This window comes from Numida meleagris, chromosome 10 (assembly GCF_002078875.1).
Source record: "Numida meleagris isolate 19003 breed g44 Domestic line chromosome 10, NumMel1.0, whole genome shotgun sequence".
Classification (NCBI taxonomy): Eukaryota; Metazoa; Chordata; class Aves; order Galliformes; family Numididae; genus Numida; species Numida meleagris.
In genome coordinates, this window is record NC_034418.1 from 17,451,595 (window position 1) to 17,464,485 (window position 12,891).

General features: G+C 62.8%; 1 protein-coding gene across 2 annotated transcripts in view; it reads right to left on the reverse strand.

Annotated features, from left to right (window-relative positions):
- The window catches only part of GSE1 (Gse1 coiled-coil protein), an 86,738-nt gene that overhangs the window by 54,940 nt on the left and 18,907 nt on the right, over window positions 1-12,891 (reverse strand). For both annotated transcript variants that reach the window (XM_021408997.1, XM_021408999.1), the window contains exon 2: window positions 4,579-4,735. In XM_021408997.1, coding sequence (XP_021264672.1) covers window positions 4,579-4,735 — 157 coding nt within the window. The remainder of the gene's footprint in view (window positions 1-4,578; window positions 4,736-12,891) is intronic.

Genomic DNA, 12,891 nt, shown 5'->3' on the forward strand with positions numbered 1-12,891 from the left:
CCCCCCCTGGCACCGCACAGCAGCCGCCGGCACCGGCCACGCCACCGTTTGCCATCGTTCCACCCAACACCTACCCACAAGGTTATACAAACACGCTGCCAAGCGCACACGGCCTCGCGCACGCTTGCCTCACACGCACACAGCCCCGCGGGGGCACACCCACAAACCACACAGGCTCACCCATCTGCTCGCACGCGCACGCGCTCTTGCAAGAAGAGGAGCTGCCTTCTTCCCGTTGCCTTTTCCCTCCATTAACTCCTCCAGCAGATCCCGCTTTGCTGCGCAGCTTGCCACCCACCTGCTGCAGCGGGCACCCACCTGCTTGCAACGGGCACTGGGCTCCTCTGTGCCGAGCCGGGCGCTGCTGCAGGAGGAAGGCCGCATGGAGGAAGCTGTGCTGCTTCTAGGACGCGCGGCGGGCACTCGCTAGGGGACACGGAGGGCAGCCAGGTGCTGGCACCCACCATGCAAAGCAAGCGCTGGGACGGGGCAGGAGGAAGGCGCCCCGGCCATTAGCGCAGCTGGGAGCCGGCGCGGTGATCTGCCGGGCCCCGGGGGCAAAGGGCAAGGCAGGGGTGGAAGAGCAAGGATGGAGGCGAGCAGATAAACACGCCGGGAGACGATGAGCCGGGAGATGGGCGAGACACAGAGGCCGTGACCTCACCCTGCGGAGCGGGAGAGGCGGCAGCATGAGTTGGCCGGGCTCCCCGGCTAGAAGCGGACAGTTCGGTTAGCGAAACACTCCGCAACTGACAAATAACGCAAGAGCTGGCGTGTGGGTAAACTGAAGCACGGCGAGGTGGGCAGTGCGGTGCCACGGCTGTTGGCAGGGCTCAGCTTGCAGCCCTCTGTGTCCCCGTGCCCTACCACCACGCTGTCCCCTCGCCCCAGCACTTTGACACGGGGCTGCGGTGGCCTTGGTGACACTGCAGGACGCGGGGACCCAGCCCCAAGCACAACACTCAGCCCCAAACCCAACAGCGGGGGCTGAGCGCAACGCTGAGCCCTGAACCCTGAGCCCCACACTGGGGTCTGGGCACAGCGCTGGGCTCCAAAGCCCTGAGCCCCACACCGGGGTCTGAGCACAACGCTGAGGCCTCAGCCCCACGCTGGGGTCTGAGCATAGTGCTGGGCCCTGAGCCCCACATTGGGGTTTGAGCACAGCACTGAGCCCTGAACCCAAAGCCCTGAGCCCCACACTGGGGTCTGCGCCCCACACCGAGCCCTAATCCCAACACTGAGCCCTGCAGCCCCGGGCCCACCACCAGGACCCGCTGACCCAAACCTGCACACACCCACCGGGCCCCGCGCGGCACCCACGACCCCCCCACATCACCCCGCAGCCTCCCCCTCCCCCTCCCGCAGTGAGACGGCTCCGAACCGCCCCATCGGAGGCCCGAGGCCCCCACCACCCCCCCGGGGCAGCGCTGCCAGAAGCGGGGACCGCAAGCTGCAGGCGCGGAGCGGGGCCCCCTCGGCACTCACCCAGCGGCCGCGCCGTCCACCGAGGGCCGCGCTCCTCCATGGGCCGCGCACTGCGTGTGTGTGTATATATGTGTGTGTGTATATATGTGTGTGTGTGTGTGTGTGTGTGTGTGTGTGTGCAGAGCCGCGCGGAGCCCAGCCGAGCCGAGCCGAGTCGAGCCGATCCGTGCCGTGCCTCCCCCGCCGCTTCCTGCTTCCCTCGGCGCCCGCCCGCCGCCCCGGGAGCCGCACGGCTGGAGCGTGACTCACCGGGGGCCGGGCCGGGCAGGGCAGGGCCCGAGGGGGCGGGAGGGGGGAGGCCCCGGCTGGCACAGGCCCGGAGCGACGGCCCCGCGGGGGGTGGGGGCACAGCCGGGGGAACTGAGCCCCCCCTAGGGGTGGGCAGCCCCAGAGGGGATGAGAACCCCGACCTGGGGGGGGAGGGGGGGGAGGGGTGTGCAAACGGAAAGGGCTCAGAGGGTAACGGGGGGGTGACCCTGTGACACTGCGGGATGGCGGGCAGCGAGCGAGGAGACACCAGCGGCATGAGCAGGGCAGGGCTCAGCCCCAAAGGACACCTGCACCCGGTGGGGTGGCCTGGGTGGGCATCGCATGGGTGGTACGCATCGCATCAGTGGTCCCCACATCATACCGGTAGCGCCCGTCACACTGGTGGTACCCAGCACAACAGTGGTAGCATCCCATTGGTGGTCCTCATATCATATTAGTGGCCCCCAGATCATACTGGTGGTACCGTCACGTTGGTGGTCCCCGTATCACAGTGGTAGAGCCCATCACATTGGTGGTACCCAACACGTCAGTGGTGTCCATCACATTGGTGATCCCCACATCATGTTGGTAGTGCCCATCACATCAATGGTGCCCATCACATTGGTGGTATCATCACATTGGTGGTCCCCCATATCATGTTGGTAGTGCCCATTACATTGGTGGTGACCATCACATTGGTGGTCCCCCATATCATGTTGGTAGTGGCCATCACATCAATGGTGCCCATCACATTGGTGGTATCATCACATTGGTGGTCCCCCATATCATGTTGGTAGTGCCCATCACATTGGTGGTGACCATCACATTGGTGGTCCCCCATATCATGTTGGTAGTGCCCATCACATCGGTGGTACCCAACACATCAGTGGAACCATCACACTGGTGGTCCCCAGATCATATTAATGGTACCCATCACATCAGTGGTGCCCTTCACATCAGAGGTCCCCATATCATGTTGGTAGTGCCCATCACATTGGTATTGCTATCCCATTAATGGTACCATCACATTGGTGGTCCCCGTATCATATTGGAAGTGCCCATCACATGGGTGGTGCCATCACAACGGTGGTGCCCATCACGTTGGTGGTCTCCATAGCATAGTGGTAGTGCACATCACATCAGCAGTGTCCATCCTATGGACGGTACCCATCAACTGTCAGGGTCCATCTCACTGATGGCACCCATCACACTGGCAATGCCCATCACATCAGGGGTACCCACCACATTGGCAGTACCCATCACATCAGCGATGCCCACCATGTCAGCGATGCCCACCACCTCCCTTTGCGCTTTCTCCTCCCGTACCCTTTTTCCTGTTCCATTTTAAATTTTTATTGCATTCTTTTTCAAGAATACAGAGGAACAAATGCCGTTATCAGCAATTCTCACAAGGTATAAAGAGTCGCTTTTATCTCACTGCCTTTACTAATCTAGAGCGAGCCGATGCCTGTTAATTTTTTAATTTTCCTAGTGAATGCATTTGTGGCTTTGTCAGCATCCATATACACATGCACATATAAACCCACGTGTATCAGCACACGCGTGTGCCCAAAAGTGGCCTGGGTTTGGGCAACATCCACTCCCGCTTTGCACCTCCCGTTGTCACATCCCTGTTTCCCAGACCTTCTCACTTTGTCAAACCCAAATAATTCAGGTGGGTGGGTCCAACGTCCCCACAGGGCTGTCACCTGCATCCTACGCCAGTGGCCAGGAACGCTTGGGCTCTGTGCTCATTGCTGGTGGCACCGGGAGGGGACCGCGGTGACAAGCACGGCTCTGCTTTTGCAACCACAAAGCAGTTTCATCTACATTGTAAAGTGCTATGTGTCACAAGAGGCTCACCAGGACACCCTGGGACGTGCCACCACCTGGGGACACGGCAGTGCTTTGGGGACACTGAGCAGACAAGAGCAGCTGAGAATTCCCGCACCAAGATGTCACCATCACCACTCCAGTGGGGGTGGGGGGGGGGTCCATCCCTGTCCCCACAGGGCAGGCAGGGTGGGTGCAGGCTGCCCGCACGCCGAGCCCGGGGCTGGGAACGCCAGCACCCGGCCGCAGCGTGCAGATGAGATGTGGCAGGCGTGTAACAAGCCATTAGTCACTGTCACCTTTGCCCGGCAGCCACTGGCAGGGTAATAAATCCAGCGCTGACTCCAGCAGGCCCGTTCCAGGCCACAGCTCCCAGCTTGCCTCCGTGTGCCGGGCTGTGAGCAGCTTGCAAATGCAGCCTGCACCCCCTGAGGACGCAGCGCTGGGGCTGCCGCACGGCTGTCCCTGGTCCCCCTGGTGCTTGGGGCTGGGCTGGGGGCACAACATCCCCCCGGGAGCCCTGGGGCTGGCTCCCTGCCTGCTGCACCGGCTGTCCCCAGCGCTGGGAGATGGCATTGGCGGCAGCTGCCTGATCAAAGCAGCATGGCACGGTGCAGCAGGGCACGGCATGGCACAGCACGATGTCGCACGGCACGGCATGGCACGGCACTGCACAGCACGGCCTGTCAGGACAGCCCAGCAAACCAGCCAGTCCTGGGAGGCGGCAGGCGGGAAGCACGCATCGTGATGCCTCTCCCAAAAATGCTGCCGCTCCTGACGGACGAGGCAGCCGAGTCCTAGGAGCTGCAGCCCTGCCCAGCCCTGTGGGTCCCCCCTGGCCCCCAGCGGGTCCTGCCCAACGCTGCGGCTCTCCACGGCGCCCGTGGCCTGACTCACTACCCCGGGGACAGCGGTGCCGCCGGGTCACCTCCCCATCTTCTCCTACCCGAAACCACCGGGTGCCAACAGGGGACGGCCCATGGGGACCCCCCGAAGCGCCGCAGCACCTACTTGTGGCTCCAGCGTCCGTTCCCTCTGCATCCAAAGCCGTCCGCTGGCTGCGCTCAGGGCCGATGTCCGTCCCCGGGCTCTCCCTGGCGCTCAGCACCCGGTGCCGGGGCTCGGTGCCTTGCTTTGCAGCGGGCGTCTCGAGGGCAGACGATGACACCTGGAAGAAAAGCAGCACAGGGACTCAGCGCCTTCTCCCACTCCCCACCCCAAAAGCAGAGGGCCAAGCGGGGGCACAGACGCACACAGGATGCTTTTGTTTTGCTGCCGGCAGATGCACGTGGCCGGCGCGGGGCTGCAGCTGGATCCGGGCACTGCTTCCAGCACAGTCAGACAAGAAAGGCTCTGGGGGGAGAGGGAGGGTGGGGGGGGGCCATGAATCAAAGCGGCGTCCCCTCGCCGGCGAGCAGCAGCTGGCTGGGTCGGCTGCTACCGATTACTCAACCAGGCAGTGTTTACTCGAGATCAACAATTCCCCCTCGCCTTTCCTGCTGGCTCCGGGCAGGCGAATGTGCCGCACGGTGGGGATGGGCTTTCCACACCCCGACTGCCAAGCAGCTTTCACAGCCCTTAAAAAGGGAGATCTGCTGCTTTTTTGCTCTCTTTAGGGCCGCCCGTGCCCACGCTCGGCTTGCCGGTCATGCCCATGCCCAAACCGCCCGGCTCCCCCCAGCTCCCAGCCCACGGCTGTTGGATCTGTCACCCTCCTGCTCAGCGTGCACCCAGAGCACAGCTCGTGCTGTCAGCAGCGCTGTTCATCTTTCATCAAGTGACAGCGAGGAGGCAGCGCAACCCAGCCCCAAGATGGTTTTTTTTTCCCCTCTGGAAGAGATGCACGAGCAAAACGTCCCTGGGATGGTGCAACCACACAGCACCAACAAAGCAGTCCCCAGGACGCAACAAAATGTCCCCACGATGCTGTAACCGTGCAGCTGCAACAAAGTGCCCTGGGATGCTACATCCAACAACGCATCCCCGGGATGCTGCATCTGCGCAGCCCTGCAGCACGGGGACCCCCCACTCCTCATTCTGGGACCAGGGTTGCAGATGGAAAGGGTTTGACGTTGATCCAGTTCTTCTCAGGATTAGTCCTATAAACCTGGAGAGCCTAAGTGAGATGGATGGCACATGAATTTTGCTGGGAAGCCCTCAGACTCAATGAGCCACACATGCGAGCAGCCGTATAAATTTACCGCTCGCTTCCTGGAAAGGTTTAATTTATGGAATCCATATGGCAGCGCCGCGCAACCGCGAGCGCTCGGCACAGCCCGCGAGCCCTCGAGTGGCTCCAACTGGCCGAGTGCCACCCGCTGCCCCAGCCACCGCCGCACGGCTGCGGGGTGCTCCTTCCCACCCCATAGAAGCGGATGGCGGTGCCAATGCTGGGAGCACAGCCCCGGGGAGCAGCCCCAGCAATCCCCTACCTGTGGGCAAGGGAAAGGGCTGGGGTGCGCGTTGGTACCTTCAGCAACTCATCATTAATTAGCATTAATCAACCCTCGTCATGCGTCACAGCGGCACTGAGCAACGCGCAATGGGGGAGCAACAGATACGGGGTCAGCTGGGCAGCCCCAACCCCTTTTTCTTTTCCTGCAGGGGGTGTTCAGATGCAAAGAGCTGCAGATGGGCGCTGCCAGGCAGCCGGGACCCCCCCCATCGGGGTCTGTGCCCCCCCGGGACCCCCCAGGGAGGAGCCAGAGCCCCCAGTGCGAGCGAGTGCAGAGCACACGGGCCTCCCCCGTGCTTTAACTTCACCCCGTGCTATCTGTCAGCAAATCATCCCCGGTTACACAGATAAGGAATAATTGATGCAAAGGAGCCATCTGTTTGCGAACATGGAATATCTGCTCAATTAGGACGGATCTGTCCACCCAGATAAAGCATCCTCGGAGGGGGGCCGTGTCCTCAAAGCCTCACTCCCAATTAGGGCTGAGCCGGGCGCTCCCCTGTTTGCAGCACCCTGAGGTGCTGGGCAGGGTGAGAGCACGAAATCCCAAATACCTGACCCGGGAGGTGATCCCATAACACGGAACAGCCATGCCACGGCCCCAGGCCTGCAGCGAGGTGACATCGACGTGACATTGCTACGTGACGTTATTAACACAGAAAGAATTGAGCTGTCAGGCAGGCGGCGGCCGCGCGCCCCGAGCAATCGTTGCCCTATTAATACCTGCCCAGGGGAGAGGGGCAGGCGTCGGGGCATGAGGCAAAAGCAAGGAAAAAAGGCTCAAAGCAGAGCCAGGGGAGCGATGCTCAGCGCAGGGCGCAGCATCCCTGCATCCCTCCTTCCCATGCACCAGCCAAGGGCTCACTCCTTCTTCACCCATCACTGCGTACCCACAGGCTTTGGGATGGTGCTGCTGGGGTGGGAAAGCAAAGGGCGTGTGTCTGTGGGTCCCACAGCCTGAAAAGCAGAGGTTTTTCCCCCAAAAGCGTGGCCCCGCTGCACGGTCCCCCCATGGGGGTGGGACATGGCAGAGCACCATGATGCCCACCAGCCCCCACTGCTGTGTTTCAAGTTTCAGAGCCGTGTTTGCTTGCAGAAAGTTGGAACCTGCAATTACAACCGTGATAACCCGTAATTAAAAAGAGGAAGGAGAAAAATAAATTAAAAAAAAAAAAAAGAAAAAAGAAAAAAAGAAAAGAAAAAGAAAGAAACAAAAAGCTCCAGAAGGGAGCTGATGGCATTAACCCTTGCCAAGATGGGGACGTGCCCAGCCCAGGTGACCCCCACACACATTGGCAGGCCGGTGGCACTGCTGGGATGCAGGGAGCACGGGGTGACGCTGAGCATCCCGGCAGCGGTCAGCATCCCACCCACCACACCCCCACGTCGTGGGCACCCGGTGTGGCACGGCACGGCGCCCGCGTGGGCACGGCGGCGGCTGCGCCATGTGTCACCGCGGGGCTGTGGTTACCGCCGGGATCCCACGCAATCCGCTCGTGTTCACCCCGCAGGACCCCGAGGAACGCAGCCCGACCCCTGCGCCCACCCCCAACCCGGGGGACCCCACGGCGTGTCCCTGCGGTGTGCCCCCCCCCCCGCCCCGCTGACATGATCTCACCCGACGTCGCCGCAGCGATGGTGACAGCGAGCTAACGAGCTGCAGGCAGCAATTTGGGTTATATATAGTCCCAAAGCGACAGCGGCTAATTGCTCCAGCGCACAGCGGGGTCGGGGCGCTGGGGGGGGGGAAGGATGGGAGTCCGGCATGTGCTCAGCCCCCACCCCGGGGCATCACCCAAGGCTGGGGGGGTGCGGGCATCGCCCCATCCCTCCCCTAGCTATTCTCGCCCGGCTTTGTGCCCAACCCTAAGCGGCTTTACCTAAAGCTGCCGTCCCAGCCTGTCCCAGCCAGCGGCCCTAAGGAGCTTTCATCCCCTCATTAAGGGGTTTGGGGCCGAGGGGCGCAGCACCCAGCACCCCCCCCCCTCTGACGCCCCCCCCCTCAACCAGCTGCTTGGGGACACAGGGCGGGCGGAGGGGGGTCCCATTGTGGCAGCCCCCAGCCCTGCACGGCAGCTGCCAGGCGAGGTGGCGGGCGCGCAGATGCGGCCCCGCGCAGCCCAAATTGTTTGCCAGCTTCCTCGGGGCGGCACAATGGGGGCCGCGCAGGCGGATCCGGGGTCAGGGGTGAGAACAGCAATAAGTGGTTTATGCCTTTTGTGAAGAGGCTGAACTGACAGCTCAGTGGATTAACAAAGACGTCCTCTGTTCCTGGGCAGGTCATGTGGAAAGCACTGAGACGACCCCTGTCACTTCTTTTTTTTGCAAGAACAGACATTTGTTCGCGAGCGAGCGGGGAGGTGATGGAGGGGGAGGCGAGGGGGGGGGGGGGGCCGCCCGCTGCCGGCTTCCTCCAGCCCCGCTGCTGCTGCTGCCGCCTGCCCCAGCCAAGCCCCAGCCCTTCCACGGCCTCGATTTCCTCGGTTTTCTCAGGTCATGGGATTTGCCATTTGGCAGCGATGTTGCTGCAGCCCCACTGCACCCCGGTGCCAAGCTGTACGGGAAGGGTGGGAGCCCGGTGCGTGGCCAGAGCAGCCCCCCCACCACCAGGACACACGGCTTTGCCAGTTCCCTCTGCTCAGGGAAACTGAGGCAGGGACAGGTGCATGCATCCCACCGTCTCTCCCAGCACCAGCAGCGGAGCTGGGTGCATGGGGACACCCAGCCCCATCAAACCCACAAGGATGTCCCCCAGGCTGTGCTGCACACTGCCCCCCACAGCCATCATCAGGTTTCAGAAAGGACAGCTGAAATAGGGCCACTCCTCCCTGGTCACACCGGTGACCCCCCTGGCCCCCGGCTGGCCCTGCAGCTCCCATCTTGCCCTGACTGTGGCCCGTGGCCTCAGGGGGAACCCAAATTCTGCATCCACCCACCCCACTCAGTGCAGAAACCCCTCGGGAAGTCCCGCTGCTCTGCTCACTCCCACCCTCCTCATTACAGGGACCCCACGGGGACACCGCAGCACCGCGCTCACCCACCTCTGCCTGCAGCGCTGTCCCATCCCCACGGGCACAAGGCACTCCCTGATGCACTATATACCTGCCCATGCTGCCCAAAGGGGCTTTTCACCCTGGAAAACCCCTCCTGCCCCACAGCGGCTCATGTTTTCGGGACATTCCCAAAGGCTCACCAATCCCACGGCACGCGGGCACCGCATCCTGGCCAAACCTCCCCAGGGACAAAGGGACGTGGGGTGGCTTCAGGTGCATGGCACCATCCCAACGCCACCTGGTAGGACCTCATTAGGACACCATGGGGACACCAAATGGGGACACCTCTCCTGGTGTCCTGGAGGGAACACGGGCAGGGCAGGATGCCCGCAGATCCCGGTGGGTGCCACGCAACCGTGCCCAGGGGCCATGCCATCAGCATTAAAGACTCAGTGCCCCCTATCCTCCATTCTCATCCAGCTGCACTGCTCAGCCCGCTGTTCCCAGCTCCCTCCTGCCATCTAAAGACAGACTTACGGCGAGCTGCAGATTGAACACACACCATCTGCAAAGGGAACCGGAAGGCAGGGTAACACCTGCAGTGCGCCCTTGGCATGGCACTGAGCACCCCAGCAAGCACCCAGCCCCAGGGTAGGGTTCTGCAGGCACCCAGTCCCCTGCTGTTCCCAGTTTACAGGGGACTGAGGAGCAGGAGGTGGGAGGAATGCAGGGCAGGGAGGAGGGATGCTGCCCCAAAAGCAGGCAGGGAGGATGGGGGAAGCCCAGGGCAAAGAGCCCCCATTGGGGAGCATGGGGGCCCTCGACTCAGCACGCCAACACATTGCACCGGGTCACAGATCCCTGCTCAGGTCAGCAGGGAAGGGAGCCAAGGAGGCTTTCCGCCTGCCGGGCCCGCTCCTACCAAACAATTTATGGCCAAGACGTTGCAACAGGCTGAGTAATTAGTGCTGCGAGGGAAAAGGCTGAATCAGCACCCAGCTATCAGCCCTGAGGGGACAGAGCTGGGGGAGCAGGGACTGCATGGCCCTGAGCTGGGGGGGCTGCAGGACTGACCCAACAAACATCCCTGGCTGTGGACCAGCACCTGCAACAGCTATTCCCCAAAGGTGTGATTTTGGAAACACTCTAGCAAGCTGTTCCTCAACACACGTATTGCATGAAAAAGCCCCCACCCTGCTTGTTTGAACAGGAGATACCCTCTGTTCCTTGCTTTGCATTCTGCTGCAGCATCGGGATGCTTGGGACCCAGGGATCCCTAAGCCCAGGGATCTCCAAGCCCAGGGGTACTTGAGACCCAGGGTGCTTGAACCATGGGATGAGCCCCAGGACGCTCAAGCCCCACGACCCCCAAGCCCAGGGATGCTCAAACCCCAGGATGCTGGAGCCCCCTCCAGCCATGCCCAGCAGCTGTGGGGCATTCACAGATGTGACCAACGCACCACAGTTGGGAGGAGCAGAGCTGGCTGCCCGACGGCTGCCATCTCTTCGCCTGCCCCCTCCCCGCTGGCTGCCTCCTGCCTCCGTCTGCTGCCTGGTTTTACGAGGGCCATTTCCAAGAGGTCGCTGGAAATAGATTTTTATCACCTCGAGATAAATATCGTTTACGATGACATTACCGCTCGGAGCAGTTGCAGGGAGGAGGGAGGAGAGGTGGGCAGGCTGCACCCCCTCCCAGCCCCCGGCCCCATCCTCATCCCCATAGGTTTGGGCAGCCCCGAGCCCCGACACCATCCATCTGCCCGCGCAGCATGAGCAGAGGGAGCCGCACCATTAGCCCCGCGCGCCATTAAGCACTTAAAAAGCCATTGGAATACACCGCACCATTAGGTGACAAGCGAGCTGGGAGGGGACGGATGCGCAGGCAGCGGGTACCCGAGCAGGGGGGCAGGGCATCTCACCGTGCTACCTCAAGTGGGACGCACCACGAGCCCCCCCCCCAGGAACAATGCCTGTGTGCCTGGGGAGTGGGAGCGGGCGCCGTGTTGGGAAACCAGGGGCTTTCAGGCTGACGCATTGCTCGTGCAGCCAGCGGGCACCTCCCCAGCGGGACTTTTCACCAGGGCCAGGCTCACAGCAAACCCCACAGTCCCTCGGGGCTCCCCCACATCAGGTTCTGCTGTAGGGACGGAGCCAGCATGGAAGCGCAGAGCAAAACCCACCGCGGGGCTGAGGACGGCAAACTCATGACAGCAGTGGCACCACCACCAGGTGCCGCCCCACAGCCCGGCCCCGCGGGGCTGGCAGGAGGACGGCAGCTGAGCGGTGCCCACAAGGAGCTGCCTTTGGAAAAGGGCACGGGGCCGGGCAGGGGGCCAAAGGCCGCCCTGCAACCCGCAGCCCGGCCACACACAGCGCTGGAACCGCCCGCCTCGGGGCCAACAATCGCCCCTTTCAGTGGGCATCCAACGCCGGGACCGCGCGAAGCCCCGGGGAAGAGCAGAGCCTGAGGCCGGGGCGATGGCACAAAGCCTGCAACGCGAGGCACAGAGCAATGCGTGCCACAGAGCAGCCCTCGCCTGCAGGCAGAGTGAGCAGCAGTGCCAGCCTGCGCCAGGAACCCCAGCTGCTCCGCTTGGGGCACTCTGCTTCCTGCCCTGCTGCCTCGGTTTCCCCACTGCGCAGGAGGACAGGTGCCCCAGCCCCCAGCCCATCTCTCTCCAGTCCCATGTACCACACCCCAACCCTACTGCAGATCACCCCTGTGGCAGCAATGTCCCTCTCTGAAATGGGGGTTGTCCCCACCACCACTCCGTGGCTCCCAGCACGGAGGAGCCAGAGCAGAGCCAGCGCGTGTTGGCAGGGCCACGGCCACGGCGGTCACAGTGACCCTTCTGTCCCAGCGCCCAGCGCTGCGGCTTGGCCAGCTCCACCCCAGCCTGCACCGAGGGAACGCTGCCAGGGATGCTCCTGCTGCTGCTGGGCCCACCAGAAACAGGCATCCCCTGGGGTACAGCACTCCTTGGGGACTGATAGCCCTTGGGGACCCACATCCCTGAGGGGATCAGCACCCCTTAGGGACCAGCATCCCTTGGGAACTGACATTCACCGGGGACTGGCACCCTTTGGGTACCAGCATCACTTGGGGATCAGCATCCTTTGGGGTCCAGCATCCGTTGGGGACCGGCATCTCTTGGGGGTCAGCATCCTTTAGGGATCAGCATCCTTCTAGAATCAGCTTCCTTCAGGGACAGGCATCCTTTGGGGTCCAGCATCCCCTGAGGATCAGCATCCTTTGGGGACCAGCATCCCTTGGGGATCAGTACCCTTCGGGACCAGCATCGCCCACCTCATCCCTCGCCCCACGCAAGGTGGTGAGAGGGAAGTTTTGTCCTCCCACCAAAACAAAAAAAAAAACCCAAACAAGGATTACGCTGCCCACAGAACCGCAGAAACGCCCCCAGCCCCTTCGCCCCCTCCTCCCAAGCACCCTGGAGCAAGGCAGACCCAAAAGACTCAACCACACGAGCAGCACTTTGCAAACTTTGCAGCCAGTTCGCAGCAGCTCGGGGTACCACGAGGACCCCACTGCCACGCTCCCCCCACGCATTCCCACCCACGTGTCCCCCCCCCACACGCACCCATACACAAACCCATGTCCCTAAGCACACCGATGGGCACGCAACAAGTCCTGGAGGGGGGGGGGCTGCATCCTCCTCCCACCTATGCCCACAATGGGGGCGTGGAGCCCCCCCCCACATCCCTCAGTAGGGTCGGGGGCCACCTGCGTGTCACCTACCTGCGTGGCACAGCCGGAGGGGACGAGCGGTGACCCCGTGGTGGCAGCGGAGCGGGGAGGAGGCACGGCCGCACGCGCACAAATCTGGAGCTGCCGGGGAGAGCCAGGCGAGAGGGAGG